Source organism: Lagopus muta, chromosome 10 (assembly GCF_023343835.1).
Source record: "Lagopus muta isolate bLagMut1 chromosome 10, bLagMut1 primary, whole genome shotgun sequence".
NCBI lineage: Eukaryota > Metazoa > Chordata > Aves > Galliformes > Phasianidae > Lagopus > Lagopus muta.
In genome coordinates this window covers 12,445,250-12,464,418 of record NC_064442.1, presented here as the reverse complement: position 1 = coordinate 12,464,418, position 19,169 = coordinate 12,445,250, and the positions used below count along the sequence as shown (strand labels likewise).

The following is a 19,169-nucleotide window of genomic DNA, read 5'->3' as shown; positions in this document are numbered from 1 at the left end:
TAGATCTTTATGTTTTTGTGGGAAATGCCTGCGTCCTTTTTGAGTAGAATCATAGAATCATCACAGAATGGCTTAAGTTGGAGAGGTCTTTAAAGATCATTTAGTTCCAACCCTGCCATGGGCAGGGTTGTCCTCACCAGATCAGGCTGCCCAGGGCCCCATCCAACCTGGCCTTGAATGTACCTAGAGATGGAACATTCCCAACCTCTTTGGGCAGCCTATTCCAGAACCTCACCATTCTGAGGAAAGAATTTCTTCCTAACATCTAACCTACACCTTCTCTCTTTTAGTTTAAAGCCATTCCCCCTTGTCCTATCACTATCAGACCATGTAAAAAGTCGCACCCCTTCCTGCTTGTAAATTCCCGTGAAATACTGGAAGGCCCCAGTGAGATCTATCCAGAGCTTTCCTTCAAGCTAAACGAACCCAACTCTCAGCCTTTCTGCATGGGAGAGGCATTCAGGCCTGATCATCTTCATGGCCTGCCTCTGGACCCACTTCAGCAGCTCCGCATCCCTCCTGCACTGGGGGCCCCAGGCCTGGGTGCTGTAATCCAGATGCAGCCTCATGAGGGCAAAGCCGTGGGGAACTATCCCCTTCTTCCCCCAGTTGGCCACCCCTCTTTTGACACAGCCCAGGATACTGTTGGCTTTCTGGGCTGCAAGGGCACGCTGCTGGCTAGCTCCTTGTCATGCTCAGAAATGCAGCTCGTACTGCTGAAAATGTTTTCTCTTTCCCTAGGCTGAAATAAATAGGTGTGAATTGGATTGATACTTAGTTTTGGCCAGAGACCAGTTTTAAATGAGAAAATGCACAATTTGCTTTTTGAAATGCTTTATTGGTGTCAGGGTCAGTGACAGTGCTGCGTATAGGCTGGAGAGTAGGTAACAAGTCCTGCTTCTGGCTGGTTTATTGATCGCTTCTACAGCGTGTAACAAGCAGGTTGGCTGTGCCTCAATCTCTTCTTTCAGAAGGCTGAACTAATGATTATTTCCTTGGTGTGTTCAGAGGCCCAGTTATTATTTGATATCTTCAGATGAAAGAGACAAAAGAAAAGCAATAAAATTTTTGTTTCCTCTGTTTAAAATAAAAAATGTAATTCTGGGGGCTGCTAGAAATGAATTTATTTTGTGACCTCTAAATTTTTTGGGGGGTCTTTATAACTAATTCTTAAAGTACAATTTTCAGGCTTAACTTCAAGAATGCAATGAAATCAATGGAACTGCAAGCACGAAGTCAGGAATGCTTCAAGGCGTTTGCAGTTCTCAGCCCCTGATATTTATAGGTGAAATGCTTTCTGTGGTTTGAGAGTTTTACAAAATCGAAGGTGTTCAAATGTAGCACCTCCTTAACATTTGTCTTGATTCCAACTTAATACAATAACACATCTGCATTAAATATCTTCCTTTTGTTTTAGATATAAACATTGCCTGCCAGTAAAACTATTGATGTAACATTTTCAAAAGAGGAAGCCGTGCTTCTTATCATGTTGTATGTGACTTAAATGACTGTTTCATATTAAAACTAATCTTTCCTTATGTACTGCTTAAATATACCTGTTTGGGGAATATCAGTTCAGTACTTTTATACAATTTTGAATGTGTTCCACATTGGTGACATGTATTTTTGCAATAATTTTTTTTGTTTCAATTTTAAATTAGAGCATGTCTGAAGTAATACATGCATTAGTGCTGTGGTGTGTGGCAAAGTTAATGTATGTAATTCAAATTGGAAAAAAAGTTTCCAGACTTTGTCCAACATTTACCCTGTGGCTGGGGATTAAATTACTATGTAATACAAATTATTTCATATCATGATGTGTTTTAAGCTACTCTGTGAAGTATGTGAAACATTATTGTTTATGGGTTGGTAGCTGGCCTGGTGTCTTGCATTGAATGAGGTATGATAGGTGGTAGCAACTTGTGATAATTAAAACTGACTACGTTTCAGAACATAATTTCAGCATTCTGTACGTTATCATCCTGTTGCCATAACTGTTAGTATGAAGTCCATAATATTACCCACTGACAAATGGATGAACATTTGGTAGTGAGCTCATGGGTGTGAAAATTCTGTTCCAACACTTTACTTGGTTTATAAAACATGCAATTTTAATATATTTTTTAATCTATTGGATATGGTTAGATATATGCAGGGAGATGTAGAACTGGATGTACTTTGAAGTTATCCTGCAATTACTACGTTTTGTCTGGAGCTTTCTGGAGTATTAGGACAGAGCCTTCCTTAAAATTGGGAAATGAAGTGTACTTAGCAGAACCTTTAAGGCAATATAACAGTCCTACATTACATCTTTTGTTATGCACGTTCACTCTGGATGAACTGCCTCCAATTCCTTGTTGCTTTATATAGATACAAAGGGCTCTCAAGTGCTTTAGTGTTGTGTGTCATCACTTCTGAGGTAATTAATGCTGAATGGTGTTCAGCCCCTTAGAGGTACTTCCTGTAGCTTAAAGTACTCAGTGTCTCAGTTACCTGTTTCAGACATGGCTTATGATCGTAGGGAACGCCTGTGTTTGTGTTGTTTACTGTACACGAGGAGTTCTTCCTTTTCACGTTCAAACAACTGTCAGTCTCAGAATAATTTTGATCCAGCCCCACCTTTTTCCTCAGAGCTTTGTGCACTGTATTTCAGGAATTGCTGTTCTGGAGACGGTTCAGGGCTGGAGTCATAAGAGGCATTGCCTCTTTCTAGAGACTTCTGTCACCTGTGAAGGATAATCTAAATCTGAACTTCCATTTAACTTAAGGAAGGTGAGCTTTTAATATATTTAGGGTTTGTTTCTTTGTTTTTGCCTTTTAGTCTGTTTGTTTGTTTTTCCTGAAATGCGAAATAATACGTAGTTGCTGAGGAATTCTTAGTTGAAGGACATTCTCTCCCTCAGGCTTTTATATACGGCCCTTAGAGCAGACACTGTTGTTTAGGGCCTTCTGACTTGGAATTTTTTGTGTCTCCCTTCTCCTTTTAGTGTTAAAGATGAGTTGAAAAAGGCAAGTTACTCATCTGCAGCCACCTGAGCCGTGCAAAACATGAACTGATTGTTGACTTTTTTTTTCTGTTAATAAAGATGTAATAATTGACCCTTCAGAAGATTAGAATCTGAACCAAATGTTCTTGGAAAATGTATGTGATAGATTTTGTCCATCACTGTATGCAACTTTGTTGCTTTCTGTTGTCTGGTTTCTTTTAAAATAAAGGTGGTGGGTTTTTTTGTTCTTTTTTTTTCAGGGAAATTGTCTGTTGATTTTATGAAGATGAAGTAATGCATAAATGAACTCTTTGAATGTTTGGCCTGTGAGAATGCATTTGGATTGGGCATAACGCTGCAAAAAACTGTATAAATTTGGAAGAGGCAGCTCCTGTCTCTGTTGGAGAGATCTGCTGTTCTGTGGAGGCATTAATCTGAACTAAATTCAAAGCAGATTAGAAGAGGTCTTGTACCATAAGTCCCTTTTACTTATTAAAGGATGGGAAGAAATGCTAAGGCACCATTTGGCTGAATGAAATTGCAGAGCTTTTTGGTTTTGGAAAGAGATTATGCAAATAATTATTTATTCTAATTAATAAAGTTCCTACTGAGCTATTACTATATTTTTTTCCTGAAGTGCCATTGCTAACGTGTAGGAAATTAAACCTTACGGTGATCTTTAAAAGCAGCGGTATGCGTGGTCCCAAACCACACACTGAAAACACTTCATGGAATAAAAAGCATCTCGTAAGATGTTCCTGCTCTTTAAAAATGTGAAGGGATGAGAGAAATGGGAGAGAACTTAGAAGAGGTGTGTGTGGTGGAGAGATTATTTATTAAATTAAAGGTAAGAAAGTGTAAACTATTAAAAGCAAAGTTTAAACCTTCTGAAGTCATTAGGTGGGAAGTAGACCCCTGCAAGATATGCATGTATTGGCAACTAGAGGGTCGAGAGTAGTAGTATTAATTTGACTGAACTACAAATCCCTGTCCTTTAGAGCACAGGAAATAGGAATTTAAGAAGTTTTTCAGGGAATGTTTCTTGCTTTTTTGTCTGATAAGTTAATTACCAACAGAAGAAAGATTCTGAATTGACCTGTCTTCTAGTTTGTTTTGCAAAAGTGCCCCAGCAAGAGCTCATTCATATGACCAAGCAAGCTAGCAGTGTGGAGTTCTGTGATGTAGGTGGTGTTTTTTCAGATGTACGTAACAAGACAACACTGGTAAGGCTGATGAGAGATCTTTCTGAGTCCTTTTTGTGTGTTGGAGCAGCTAAGTCTGCTACCTAAGAATGTGTTAGTGACTTTTATTACATCTCCTGCAAGTGAAGCACAGAGCTTGGCATTGGAGATCCAGCATTTAAGTAAATAGATATAAATGTAAGGTACCGGAACTATTTTGTGTTACTTGAGAACATCAAATACTGGTAAATGTAACTGTGGCCTGTGTTGTAAATTGTGTATAAATAATATGTTATTTCTGGCAGGCATAAGTAGCAAGCTGCTTCATTTCAGTATATTCTCTGTGACTGAAGTAAAAATGATACCTGGATGAGAAAATCAGAAGGGCAGCAAATGTAAGACTTTTTTGTTACCTTTGGACTCTCCAGAATTGAGGAATGCCTTCCAGATAACTACTGATACATTCTGGAATGGGAGGGGATTCTAAATCACTATTACATTTTAATAATTCCATCCACTGCTGCTCTTTGAACACCTTGTCTGTTTGTTGGCTGCTTTAAAATCAAACTACTGTCCTCTCCTACCCTCAACTCTTCATCTGGAAAGCAGGCAAATAGGATGGGAACTGCTGTGTGCAGTTTTGGCCTTTCCAAGTAAGCTAACGGTCTGTGTAGGAAAATGTTCTTTCTGGGGAAAAGGTTCTCACATGGAATCCTTCCTTAGCTTTTATTTACATTATTTATTTTATATTCTGTTACAGTTTCTTAGACTTACAGCCGTGAGTTGACAGAGACATCTTGATTTAAGCCTTGGTTCAGAAATATAAACTCATCTTTTCCTGCTACAACTGGCAACAAGGCTTCCTACTCTGTGATGCAGATCCTACAGTAAGCATGAAAATATGCATCATGCAAGGTTTAGGAAAAAAAAAAATGTTACACGTGCCAAGAATACTTAAAGCATTTTGACTCGGAGTGAAATCTTGTTTCACTTGTACTTTTGAATGTTCTTGGAATGAGGATCTTAATTCATATCTCAGATTCCTGTTCATGCAAGCATTCACTCTGATTATACTGATCTGGTGAATGAAGGTGAAGAATAACCCAGAGATTATATCAATTATGATGGATTTCTTTCTCTGAAAAAGTTTTTTAAACCTCTGCAATATCTATTTCTGTGCTGTACTGAGAGCAGTAGTTAGCTCACAGCATTAACCACTGGCATCTGATCACTCCTTCAGAATATAGCCACGTCAGGAACCTTAACTCGTGTGCAATGTTAACTTGATCTTTCGTAGTCCTCCACGGGAAAAAGAGTGTGGACACATACACACACACGACTTTGTGGTTCTTTTGGATTTTTCCAAGTAGTTCCAAGTAACTATGTATTTCAGGAACTTAAATGCACTGGACTGCTCCACAGAATCACAGAATCACAGAATGGCCTGGGTTGGAAGGGACCTCAAGGACCATGAATCTCCAACCCCCCTGCCACCCATTTAATACTAGACCAGGCTGCCCAGGGCCCCATCCAATCTGGCCTTGAACACCTCCAGGGATGGGGCATCCACAACCTCTCTGTGCAGCCTGTTCCAGCACCTCACCACGCATAGTAAAGAACTTCCCCCCCGACATCCAACCTAAATCTTCCCTTCCTCAGCTTAAAACCATTTCCCCTTGTTCTGCAGTTACCAACCCTTTCAAAGAGTTGATTTCCCCTCCTCTCTGTAGGCTCCCTTTAGGTACTGAAAGGCTGCAATGAGGTCACCCCGCAGCCTTCTTTTCTCCAGGCTGAACAAGCCCAGCTCCCTCAGCCTGTCCTCACAGGGGAGGTGCTGCAGTTCCCTGATCACCTTTGTGGCTCTCCTCTGGAACCTCTCCAACAGCTCCCTGTCTTTCTTGTACTGGAGGCTCCAGACCTGAACGCAGTACTGCAGATGGGGCCACACAAGAGCGGAGCAGAGAGGGACAATCACCTCCCTGTTCCTGCTGGCCACCACTCTTCTGATGGAAGATTGCTCCAAGTGAGTTGGGTTTGCCTTCAGTTGACGTTCCCCAGAACTAGCTGCTTTCTGCGTGCTTTAGACTACTTGGACACAGGGGCATTGCTGTTTGAGGAAGGCTGGGCAGCAGCCTGTGTTACCTGCCTGGGTCAGCACTGTGCGGGGCGCTACACTGAGCTGCAGGCATGGCCTGACCCTCGTTAGAGGTCATCGGGAGCTTCAGTGCTTAAATCAGTCCTCACCTTGTAATAGTTTTTACTAGAAGTTCTCCGAGTACCAACAGCCATGGAAGTGCAGTTGGATAACATGAGCTGCATTCTATCCTGCCCTGTTCAGGTGTGAGTGATGGAAGCCAGACCAGCGTCAGCTTAGCGTCTCGGTGAGTAACAGGCCGGGATCGGTCCCACAACGCCGAGTTCTGCCGAGCCCACAGTTTCAACACACGTACGCCCCGTAGCCGGACGGTCCCGGGGCTCGGCCCACAACTCCCAGCCTGCGGCGCACCGCTCCGGCCCGGTGCCATCAGTTGCGGCTGCCGGCGGCTGCCAGCGCCTGCCGTGGGCGGTGCGGGGCCCCGGAAGCGCTCGGCTTTCCCTAGCAACGCCCGGCGCCATGCCGCTGTGGCTGCGGGAGCACAGCTGGCGGCAGAGCGGCTCCGCCGTGTACCTCTCGCTGCCCGTGCGCGGCCTGCGGGTCACCGCCGCCAACATCTTCTGCACCGAGCGGTACCTGAAGGTGGGCGGCGGGGCTGCGGTCCGGCGTCGCTCCGTTAAAAGCACGCGCTCAGCGCACCGTGGCAGCGCTGCCGATTTCGCAGCCTTTTACAAACGTTAGGCTCTGCTGTCCCTTTGCGTGAAGCAGGCTGTTCGTGCCGATCTCTCTAGGCTGCCCTGTTCCAACTAGTAATGCCAGCACCTGTCCGGTTCGGTGGGTGCTGGCTGCCTTTTCTGTAAGCTTCTGCATGAACTGTGACTTATAAGGATAAACTCGAGGTCTGCTGTTTCTAGTTGGGTGCAGAAGATCACACGGTTTGGGTCTCTTGATCTGGTCCAGTAGTTCTAAAAACTGCACGGTGTGCTGAGTGATCAGCTTGCTGAGCAGCACTTGTTGCTGAGGTGTGCTGTGTGCTTGTGTTGTTTGGAACGTCTGAGAATGAAATAAGAATTCAGTTATTAGTACGTGTTTGTTAATTGTATTTTTATAGGTAAGCGTCCCTCCCTTTTTATTTGAAGCTGTTTTATATGCCCCTATTGATGACACAAACAGCACAGCAAAGATCGGCAATGGAATCGTTTTCTTCACTTTGTATAAAAAAGAAGTGGCCATGTGGGAGTCCCTGACTGTAGCAAATGGTAAGTTCTCTGTAGGGAAAAACAGATTGCCTGTAAAAGACCCAAGCTGTGTGAAAACTCTCTTTAATGGCTTTGCTGCTTTTCTAACTGTATTATTTGATATAGGTAAATATTACCTTTACCTTCATGGCTTCAGAAAGTGCAAGAATTCTCATCTGTCACTGAACAATGTGGGTGTCAGCTGGGAACATTTTATTCCTTTTTTTTCTGAGTCACCTTCCATTCATTCGTAGGAAATTGTAGATGATATTCGTGGTGTTGCTGGTTCCATACTGATCAACTGCTGGGGCCAAAATGCTGGTTCTGAAAAGAGCGAGAAATTATTAGAAAAGCCAGTTTGGGGGGAGGAAAGATTTCTCTGATGTAATTTTACAAATCATAACTTAAAAAGTGTAACTTCTGCAGCTACCCATCTCCTAAATTGAACGTTGTTTATTGTTAAAATACAAAGTACAGCAGAACAGATAAGGAATGTAGTGGTTCTGCTGAGCACAAAACAGTGTTTCTTATGAAACTAGCACTGTGTGTTTGTGAATCTTACTTTTTCACGTTTAGAGATGGGCTTGATGAAAACTGCTTTGTGGAGCTGGAAACATTGCATTTTCTTAGACAAAATGTAAAAGAGGAATCTTGTTTTTATGAAAGTGGTACATCACAATAGAATTTCAGACCTAAATTAGTGAACAGTTTTCGTTTATTTAAGTTAACAAGGAGGAACTGCAACATCTAAGAGAGAATGCTGTTCTTAGAGCACACGAAAAGGCAAAAGAGGAGACAGAAGCAAAAAAAGTTACAAAACAGGAGCACAAGAAGTATGCTTTGGAGGCTACAATGAAGGTAAATGTAGAAGGAACTCTACAAAACATGTGGATGTAATTGCCAATTAATCTGGGAGCTGCTTGGTTAAATGTGTAAGAAGGACTCATTTTTATTACAGTGGTGGAGAATCTTGTATCTTAAAACATAGGTCTTACCAGTTATGAAATTGCTATAAAAATACTTAGAGGTTGTTTTCATTAATTACTCTGAAGAAAGTTTTTGTGTGTGTGTGTGAGAGTTCAGATTTTTATCACTTAAAAGAAGACTATAATTATGGGGCAAAATGTTAATCTATTAACATTGGCCTCTGCAAACAGTGTGAGTATTTGCTCATTTGTTGTTGACAAATATTCATTTTTTAAAAATCTCATTCAGTGAGGTGTCGTCTTCCAGAAGCACTGGTAATTAGGGCCTCATCGGAAGGCACTTCCCAGCTCTCTAGTAATCATCATCATTACTGAATCAAAGGCAGGAAGAGCTTTAACATCAAGTATAATAAAGCAGTCCAAGTAGATTTAAAAAAAAAAAAAAAAAAAAGTATTTTTTTCAGTGTAAGGGTGATATGTGAACAGCATATGTTGTGTGTCGAACTGAAATGAACTTTGAAGACAAAAGGAAAGCCTATTAAAGATTTGTTTGGGGAGTACCTTTTTCATTCTTTAATATGCAGGGAAAATTGGATCATACCTCCATAGTGGTAGTAAAATAGTTGAAATATATGGCTTTTAAAAACTAATCAGTTTACTGCTCATCACAATTACAGTCATTTTAAAGCATTTTTTATAACTTTACCTGTGGGCTTTTGTTAATGATGATTATTTACTTGGGACATGATACTGGCAAAAACAATTATACCTTTTATTCAGACATCTTATTATTGAATGTTATGTGTCTCACAGTTTTATCATTCACACAGCTAGAAGAAGCAGAAAGAAAAAGAATTGAAGGTCTGAAAGAACAGGAGAGACAGAAAGTTGCTAAGGAGTTGGAGCTATGGAGATGTCAGCAAAACAATGTTGAGAAACAAAAGAGGGTACAAAATGAAGGGGAACTACATGAAGAAGGAGAGCAACTAAAGGAGAAGAAAAGGGAAAAAATAAACAAAACCAGAATTCCTAATGAAGAAATTTCTAAGACCAAACTCAAAGATACAAAAGGTTGTGTTATTGAGATATATTTTAACATGCTGCAGAGCGTGGGTATAACTTTATTCCTAGATGTTTCTGGTTCATTTTTTATCTTTGTCTCTACTGTACTGAACTCTTTTTTTTTTTTTTTTTTTGGTTTGCAGTTACATTTGTGTCTTTATTTTGTTGCAATTCATTGAGCTAAAATGTGTGAGTTCTTAGCTCTCATTTAAGTCTTTGGAAACACAAGCCAAGTTTTGTTGTAGGCTTTAGCAAAATAGAACAGAAAGTCTTTCTAGCAGTGCAAAGCAAACTCTCTGAGGGTGGAGTTCATGTTACCACTGAAGTGTCCACACTGCCATTTTTTGCAGAGATAAGCAGTCTCATTTCACTCTCCCATGCCTTGGCCCTGCAGAGAGCTAATGAGGAACTAAGCCAAGAAAAGTTTGTTCCTTTTGGTTTTGTTTAAATTGTTCAGTAAGATTAGTTTTAGGTCTTACACTTGCCCTGCTAGAGAGTCATGTAAGTGAAAGAGTGCTTTAAAAAGAACCCATTTCTGACAGTGTAGTGTCAGTAATACATTGCATGCTTAGCAGCAAGAACAAATGCTGTTTGAAGCTTTACTTCAATAGAATAAGTCCCAACTTTCCTGAAGGTTTATTTCTAATAACCAGAATTTCTAGATTAGGTTTATTTTGGAATTTGGTAGAAAAACAGAAAAATAATCCCTTTTCTTTCACTTTTCAGTTCTAGTACTCTAATTCTTTTTGTAGGTCGTGGTTCCTATAGTATCTTTTCAGAGAATTTAAGAGAAGAGCAGTTGCCAGCTCCTCGATCTGCTGGTACTATTAAAATCAACTTCACATCACGAGTTTTTCCTACAGCTCTTCGAGAGTCTCGTGTAGCAGAAGAGGAAGAGGTAGGGATTGTTGTGTTTGTCTGGTGCTTCTCTTGTCTTCCAGGATGGCAAACCATTTACTCTTTGTTCAGGAAGTTGGCAAAAACGTTACCTGTGGTCTGTTCTTACCTTCCAAGGAATACAGTCTTATCTGAAGATTTAAATACTTTTGACCATTGTGTAGATAAAAGACTTTTTTTTTTAATTAAAAATTTGCAACACTGAATTCCATGAAGTACAAGGTTGGAAATTTCTTTGCTCTTACACTTAAGACTCATTAAGTTCTGTCTTAAAAAGGAACTCTCTGAAGCTTACCTCTCACAATAAGTCTCTCTTGAGCTTTACTGAATAGGTATTAATAATGCAGTGACCTTACTTCTCACACAGCAATAAAATATTTGGGGAAAATAGGAAATTGTTCCTGTCTTACATTAATGAATATTTATCTCTGCCCAAAATATGAGGCAAATAGAATTCTTTTGGTAGACTGAATGAGCAGATAAGAACAGTATTTAATTTTTCCTTCAGAAATAATACTTGCAAATTGTATATTTAAAGTGGCTACAAAAACAGGCAGAAGCTCGAAGGATAATAAATGCTGATTTGTCTGAGCTGGAAGATTTAAAAGAAGAGGAGAAAAATCCAGACTGGTTAAAGGACAAGGGAAAGTAAGTCAGATTCCATATGAAGATTTATTTAAAATGAAATATTAGTTACACTATGTTTGTCTTATGTATAATTGTGATATTTTTGGTTTATTCTAAACACAGATGAGGAATGTCTACACAGTGAAGAGTTTATTGGTAGCTTAAGGGCTTTTAATCTCATAGAAAGTCATGAGATGAAATTGCTGAAGGAAATTCATCATTTAAAAATAAAATCATAAACAAACACAGCACATTTTCACACTGAGGACCGTTCAATTAGTGAAATATTATGCCTAGGTAATTTCCTGTCAGTTGCACTTATTCAGATGTTAAATACCTGTCTGAAGCAAGCACTAGGAATTTATAAAACTATTGGTGCGTTTATGTAGCTGTGTTATACAGGATGTTTTGATTAGATAATCATAATCTGATGTATCTCTTAAAATTAGTCATGTGGCTGCATAAATGTGTCCACTTTTTGCTGACCTGTACATGTGACTTTGCAAAACATGATCAATGTGCTATGTTCTGTGCATTGTTTGACGTTCTGAACATTAAGTTCTCAGAAAAAGTTGTAAACGACAAATGGAACCTGCTAAATCCATAATTTTTGCTTAATTCTTATTAAGAAGTAGATATTTGTTTCATGATGCATTATCTTGTTGAAATCACGTTTCACTTCTTGCTTTATACTTAGCAAAATGTTTGCAACAGGAAACTATCTTGCAGCTGTAAATGCATATAACCTTGCAGTCCGACTAAACAATAAGCTTCCACTGCTGTATTTGAATCGTGCTGCTTGCCATCTTAAGCTGAGAAATTTACACAAAGCCATTGAAGATTCCTCTAAGGTATAAACGTATAGATTCTCAGACTATTGTCTTATACACACTTGTGATTTGTTATTGCAATACTTCTGTTTCAAGAAGATCTGTAAAAAAAGTTATAGTGCAGTTCACAACTTTTAAATTTGGAATTGGTGTAATGAAACCAGTTGACTTGGTACATGCTTCTTTACTGGTAAAATATCATAGAACACTTTCACTCCAGGGATTAAAACAAAACAAACCACCAACTTGGAGCAGAAAAAGTACTGAATATGCACAAATACCTGTTGTATTATATTGTAATGTTCTTCACATGATGGGAAGAAAAAAGAGGTGGCAGAAGTAGTAAGGAAGACACCTTAAAAATACCAGACATTTTTCAGTAAGGGCTGCATCATCTCTATGTATTAACCATGGCAGTGATAATATGTTTATCAAACTGTGGGATGAGTGATAGAAATACTAGTGAGTTATGTAGGCTGTATAGTTACATTTCAATTGTAATTAATAAGTGAAAGGAAGATGTGTAAGTTAATCAAACAAAACCCACCCCAAACAAACAAAAAAATCAACGAAATTGTGGAAAATCTACTTGTAACTATTTCTGGTGTTTTCATTTGTGAAGGCACTAGAATTGCTAACACCACCTGTTCCTGATAATGAGAATGCTCGAGTGAAAGCATATGTGAGACGTGGCACAGCCTTTTGTCAGCTGGAGCTGTATGCTGAAGGTAAGACCTTGATCTTTGTGAACACATGCACATGGACCCATTCTGACAACTGAGTCATTGGTTTAGCTCAGTGAGACTGCTCACACCTGTGTTTCTTTTTTTTTCTTTTCAGGAAGGACAATTTACTGGTTAATTGCAATTCCACTTGATTTTTTTAAATCTTAAGTTGTCAGAGAATTGATTATACTTCTAATTCAGGGGGTACACATTAGTTTCATTGAGGAAAAGGCTTCAGTGAGTTGTGTATCATCCTCCCTTTGGTCTGTTGGGTAGTCAGTCTTTCTGTGCATTGCAGCCAAATCTTGACTGTAGCAAGCTGCTGGCCATGGAGGGTATTATGTGGAGTGAAATGAGAGGTCAGAGGTGAGACTTTCAAATTAGGAACCATTCAAAAGTGGCAGGCAAACTGATGTGAAACTAGGTTGCAGTACTTCAGCTGTTCATGAGACAACACTATACTGATTTTTAGATTATAGCATTAGCAACTATAGAACACCTTAATTAAAATAACCTGAAATATTTCTAAATTACTTGTTTGTGACCTTTGTAGTAACATGTCTTTTTAAACCTGTATATGAAATCCATATTGACCAAAAAGATGTTTGTCAAGTATGTGTCACCTTTATACAGATATGAGTTATGTGTCCCTTGGCTTTGTAAGGCAAAGTTAAAAGGGAAAGATGATAATAGCAAGTGAAGAATGTTCAAAATGTTTATGCAGAGGTTTTCCAGCTGTTATCTTATCTATGAATCCCTTTATCACTTCCTTGCAATTTCACTTGTACAGGAAAGCCTAATAAGGACTACTTCCTCCCTTTTCTCCCTTTCCTTCCATCTTCAAGCTATCTTATTCATAGCATGTGGTTTTTTTTCTTGTTTTCATGTGTTTTCATTCCATTAGTCAATTTTTCTATCTGTTGCAGAACACTCTTGAACACTCCCCACATCTGTAATTCCTTTACCCAGTGTTCCTCTGTTATAATTTTGTCTGATGTAGAAACCATTTGATTAGGCTGTTGTGATCATTTGTTTATTTGTTAACTGAATGGCAAACTTAGAACAACTGTAAGATAGTCTGCAGGTGGAAGCCCTACCCTGTGAAAAGTCTCTAGGCTGAAGAAAGCCTAAGTTAGACCAAAGTTAGTTGACCTCTGTGTGTGAGCAGAGACACATACATATGATGAAGCGGGTCTCTTTTGGTGTTTCAGGACCTGAAATGTTTGTGTAGCAGTGATGTTTCCATTAAAATATTTTTAAAAATAATAGGAACCAGGTATACATTTAGTATACTGACAGCAGTTAATCCTGTTGTTGTTCTGATCTGTTTTGCTCAATAGCAAATTTCAAGAGCAGTACTTTATGCAGTCAGCCAGGGAGCATTTATTTCCAGTTAGTTGCTAAAGAGGAAAAGACATTTGCATTAATGATTGACGCTCTTATTAATGTATTGATAGGTCTCCAGGATTATGAAGCAGCTCTCAAGATTGATCCTAAAAATAAAACCATAGAAAAAGATGCAGAGAAGATTCGACACACAATTCAGGGAACAGTGCAAAATTCTTAAAAATAAAAAAGGAGCTTTTTGTGCCTCGTGGGGGCCTCAGAAGGAGCCTTAGTTCATGTTCTCTTCAGTATGTTGCTAACTAGATTTTTTTTGTTTCACTTGGAATACCTATTGAATTTATAAAGTACTGGATATGAGTAGTTATTTTTTGGCAAGCATGGTTCTATAACAAATACGATTAGATATACTGCATATCATTTTGATACAAGGTTGTCAAGTTCTTTTTCTGTGCTGTGTGTTGGGCTAAAGAATAAAACATACCTTTTGTACTTGATTTGAAGTTACCTACAGCCAAATAAATTGTTTGTCTGGAAGTATCTACTGAATGTAGACAGTGAGTTTTCAAACATCTTCAGTAGTTCCCTGTAGTCAGCACAAAACTTCTCTTCCTGTTCTTCACCAAAGACAAAACAGTTATCTGTGCTTGGATACTAGTGAAAGTATCTGCTGTGAAGTCTATGTGAAATATAAGTTTAGTAATTTCATACATTTTATATGGATTTGCACTAGGAAATATTAATTTATTTTTAATAAATCTAACATGGATGGTGGTCTGAATTTTTGTGCCTGTTGAGCACTCGCAATTCCTGCTGCAGTCTGAAGGCTCTTCTCTTTTTTATGTGCTTTCCTCTTTTCTTTGTGCTTGTAGAGCTTGGTATATCTGAAACTAAGACAGTGAATTCATACACTGTAATTCAGGCACCCAGTTTAGATAGCCTCCACCTGAAATCATGAGGTAAATTTTATGTAGCATAGAATATTCTTTTTTAGCAGCCATGATTTGTAAATATTTGCAGACTATTTTGTATCATTTGGGCTGACCGAACAAGGGAATTGAGAAAGAATGTACAAATGTATATGTAGATAAGATATTCTGTGCAATTTTCATGCTGTTGAAACAAGGAGGGGGTGGCAGGTGTTGCTTCCAGATGTTTGACCTAGAGCCTTGGGAGTTGTGCTGAGCTGAGTCAGAAATGCCGGGGGTAGCTGCCATCTTATCTGCAGATACTTACTGAATTGCAGGGCAGGGAGGTGTGAATGCTTTGTTCATGGCAGTTGAAAGGAGGGCAGTGCCTCAGTTAAGTGTAATACTACACTTGCCAAAATACGGTAACTTTCTTTCAGGTAGGTACTGAGGAGAAGCGAGGGTTAAGATAAGGAGTCACTGTTGAGAGGAGGAAGATGAAAGAAGCAGGTTCTGTTTTTGAGTCTCTAATTCTCTGGTTTGGTTTGGAGTCTGTTAGAATAACCTGTGTACATTACACAATATATACATCAATGTACAATATTGATAAGTTATATTATTGATAAGTTATACAATACTTTGTATTGTACTGATCTGTGATAGCTACTTAAGGCTGTTTCTGATGTAGGCAGGTGCCTTTTTCTACTGCTGTGAAATAGACACAGTTCCCTTATGAGAGCCTGCAGAATCGAATGTACTTGGTGGTACAGATAACACCAGCCTGTCTGGTTTGGCTACATGGGGAACAAATGGAGTAAAACTGATCTAAACACCTGAGCTTGTGCTGTGTATACCACATCAAAGTCAGTTTTGGTAGGCTGATACTTAGTGTCCTGGGATGTAGCAGTGCAGAGTTTTAAAATCAGAAAATAATTTAAACATAACCATTCCAGGAAACGACTCCTGCATTTGACTCTTCCTACAGATTTGAGTTACACATATGATAGGTTTAAAAAGTTTTATTTTTGCAGTTCGGTTTTGACTCAGAGAAGCGCGTCATTAATGTGCTACATCTTTTTGGGTATGTTTTACTCACAGCAGCAAACAAAGCAACTGAAATATTTGGCTGTTATTCCCAGAACAACTGAAACAACAAAGTCAGAGTTCTTAAAGCAAAGTGTCTGGTCTGTGAGAGAAGGGACTTGTTTGTTACAAAGTATGCTGCAAGCTGGGGTAGTCATAAACACTACTTCTGTCAAAGGCAGTATTTAAATAACTGTCTTGAGATGATCCACAAGTGAGTAAGTGTTCTGGAAATGTTTGATCCAGGGGAAGATACGTATGGGGCAGCATCTATGCAGTAGGTACTGCAGTGTTGTATTTGTATGAGGCTGTTTCAAACAGCAAAACCTGAGGCTTTGCCAAAGAACTGCTGGTCAGGAGTGTGCTGGGCTCCAGCATGCAGGAGGACATGGGATTCCAGGGGTTTGTGTGGGGAGGAGGATGAGGAGATGGTTTTTTTCTTGGTGATTGAACTCTGAGGCATTTTCTCAGCAGAAGTCATCTTGCACTGCTAAAGAAGCAAATTACGCTCAGCCTTTCACATACTGGGGCAGAACATCTCGCATTTGTTCATGTTTGTGGTCAGAGTGTTGTGCAAGGCATGTAGTGAAATACCCGGGTGCAGCAGGGAGCTGCACACTGCTTGCTTCTGATCTTCTGTAGTCAGCTGGGGGCAGGGAGAAATGAACTCGTGTTGAGATGTAGTAGCAAAGCTTGACGTGGCATTAATTTCTGCATCAGCGATAAGCTTTTGAGCATACGTGCCTTAATGTGTGACAGGAGCAGTAAGGGCGATAAGAAAATACGTGTAAGAATAAGGCGATGTGGTTGTTACGTTTCGCTTTTGGCTCTTCCAATCTGTCAGAGGCTTGCCCTAAGCAGGGCTCCCGTTCACCCCCTTTCTCAGTGCGAGCGGCGCGGTGCAGTCGCCCAGGAGCGCTGTCCCTTCGCCCGGGGCTCCGGGGATGAACCTCCAAAGGCCGGGCCGCTCTGCGGCCCCGCGCCGAGCTCGGCGGTTCCGCTGCGGCCGCGGTGCGCGGCGCGGCGTCGCCATAGCAGCCGTGGGCCGGCGGGGCGGGGCCGGGCGCGCGGCGCGGTGCGCTTCGGGCGCTGTAGTCGGCGGGGCGGTCGGGCCGGCCGGCCGCGGCGGGGCGCGGACTACGCTCTCCAGGGCGCCCCGGGGCGCCGCCGCCGTGCGCAGGCGCCGGCCCGGGCGCTCGGTGTTGTTTTGCGGCGGCGTCACCGGCGGTCCCGCCGGCGTTCCGTCGTCTGCGGCGGGCCCCGCGCTCAGGTAGGCGGCGGGGCGGCCTCGGGGGCTGCCGGCCCCGGCCCGTTCAGGTGCGCGGTCCGCTCTGCGGCGCTGCGGCTGGTCGCGGGGAGCCTGTCCCGGCGCGGAGGGGCCGCTCGGAGGGGCGAAGCCCGCGGGTGGGGGGTCGCCGGGGCCGCTCGGGGGTCGCACGGGCGGGGGGCCGGGGAGGCTGAGGAGGCGCTCCGGGTGCAGTGCGGGGGGAAGCCGTCAGTCTCGAGCCGGGCCCCGCCGCCTGGGGCAGCGCCGCGTGCCAACTTCCTGCTCTTTCATCATCCCCCGCCGCGGGACGGGCGGGCGGCACCTGCGCTGCCTCGGCGGGACTGGGTCCGGGCGGGACGAGCCGGGGGCGCGCGGCGCGGGGTGAGAGCCGGCAACGTCCGCTGGAGCCGGGGCACGGCGGGCCGTGACGAGCCGTGGCTCCGCGTCGTTCCTCCCGCTGGCCGTGCGGGGTGCCGGCCGCGCGCTGTTCCGCTGCGGGCTCCCGTCCTGCTCCCGTGGGTACGCGGGGCGAGGCGCGCCGTGCCGTGCCGTGCCCCGGGACAGGTGTCTGCCGGCCTGTTCGCGTCCTGCCTACGTCCCGCGCTTCGGCAGGGCGGCGCACCTCTGGCTACCAGACGGCCGTATAAAAGCAGGTGTCGGCAGAGGTGTGGGGCGTTTGGGGCCTGGAGTTACCTGCCCACTGCGGGCTGGGGTATAAAAGAGCTTGAACTGTTAGGACTGTGCGTGTCTTATTCATTTTTCACAGAAATAAGCAGCTTAGCTGTTGCTTGTGGTTCAGGAGCAGCGTACCTGGGTATTTTTTTTATTAAAGCTATGCAAGCTATTTTATTTTAGAACAAAATAATTCTAAAAAAGCTTTACTTCTGTGCTTGTAAGAATATAGATGTCCAAGAGATGCCTTTCAGTCTATCAGAACTTAATCAACTAATATCAGAACCATCCTGCATCTTGATAAATACAACAGTTACCTATCTCACTTATTTTGTAATTCTTTTTTTTTTCTTTATTTGATTATTTTCCATACTAGGCAAACTTTTTTTTTGCTGACTGCTCAAACCTATAAGCAGTTATCCAGTATTGGTGGGACATTCAGGCTGAGCACAAGATAAGTAACCCTTAGCTCAAGGCTGTTTGTTCATCAAGGCCAGCAAGCAGTACAAAATAATGATTGTGTGGCTGTCTGTCCCTTGGTTTTGAATATCTTTGGATTACACAGATACCCCCCTGCTGCTAAAGCAAGGGAACCTGAAGCTGTGGGTTTTGGAGGGAAGATATGTTAAACAGCTCTGTAGAGCCTGAGGTTGTGTGTTTGTTGGAACTGGTTTCATGCTGTGCTCCATTACCTGTCTACCTGATTTGGGAGGAGGGACAGCATGTCATAGCATCTGTGTTGCTGTAGCCAGGGCCATGCTGAAATGCTCAGTTGGCCAGAGGAGGACAGGCATGGCCGTGTCCAGCACCAAGTATGCTGTGAGAAACTGCCCTTTCAAAATTTATAAATGCCTTTGTATCAACAGAAATACTTCTTTTTTTTTTTAAATATATGAAAGGGTTTATATTATGTGATTTCATTGCTTTTCCTTTAGCACTAAGGTGCAGTGTGACTGGATTTGCTGTGTGACAAAACCACAATCTTCATTTATTCATTTATTATCCACAGGAGAGATCAGACTCACAAGTACGATCTGTCCCATATTTGCCCTGAAATACAGTGGATAAGCAAAAGGCTTTGTTTTCAGTGACAGTGAAGTCGGTGTTCTTATGATCACTGTGTTTGTTGAACTGTAGAATGATGAAATGGGGATGTTTTTATATCAAAGGGAATTCCTAACAGATAACCTGAGATGAACGGGGTTTGCAACATAGGCAGCAGCAATTCTGGGGGATGGCACCTTCTGGTGCTGGCAGCCTTCAGAGCAGCGCTGCTCACATTCAGGGCAGGTTAGTGACAGCAGGCACATGTTGTCCTGTGGTGGGA

At 41.8% G+C, this 19,169-nt stretch overlaps 3 protein-coding genes across 6 annotated transcripts in view; 2 read left to right on the top strand and 1 right to left on the bottom strand.

Annotated features, from left to right (window-relative positions):
• The first annotated feature begins 6,627 nt into the window (after positions 1–6,627).
• The window catches only part of DNAAF4 (dynein axonemal assembly factor 4), a 17,271-nt gene continuing 4,729 nt past the window's right edge, over positions 6,628–19,169 (top strand). The window contains exons 1-9 of one of the 3 annotated variants that reach the window (XM_048956900.1): positions 6,628–6,905; positions 7,375–7,522; positions 8,226–8,359; positions 9,258–9,498; positions 10,242–10,387; positions 10,925–11,034; positions 11,711–11,864; positions 12,466–12,571; positions 12,684–14,018. In XM_048956900.1, the coding sequence (XP_048812857.1) occupies positions 6,783–6,905; positions 7,375–7,522; positions 8,226–8,359; positions 9,258–9,498; positions 10,242–10,387; positions 10,925–11,034; positions 11,711–11,864; positions 12,466–12,571; positions 12,684–12,736 (1,215 nt within the window). In that variant the 5' untranslated portion in view covers positions 6,628–6,782 and the 3' untranslated portion in view covers positions 12,737–14,018. The other 2 variants (XM_048956899.1, XR_007379201.1) reach the window with 2 other exon arrangements.
• CCPG1 (cell cycle progression 1) overlaps positions 12,468–19,169 on the top strand; it is a 24,063-nt gene continuing 17,361 nt past the window's right edge. Inside the window, exon 1 of one of the 2 annotated variants that reach the window (XM_048956876.1) lies at positions 12,468–12,571. In XM_048956876.1, coding sequence (XP_048812833.1) covers positions 12,563–12,571 — 9 coding nt within the window. In that variant the 5' untranslated portion in view covers positions 12,468–12,562. Of the gene's footprint in view, positions 12,572–17,135; positions 17,174–19,169 lie in introns of those variants that run through there. The other variant, XM_048956875.1, reaches the window with a different exon arrangement.
• On the bottom strand, positions 16,008–16,448 carry PIERCE2 (piercer of microtubule wall 2). The gene is given in 2 exon segments (XM_048955893.1): positions 16,008–16,369; positions 16,429–16,448. Coding segments are annotated over 2 exon segments (360 nt in total). The 3' UTR covers positions 16,008–16,029.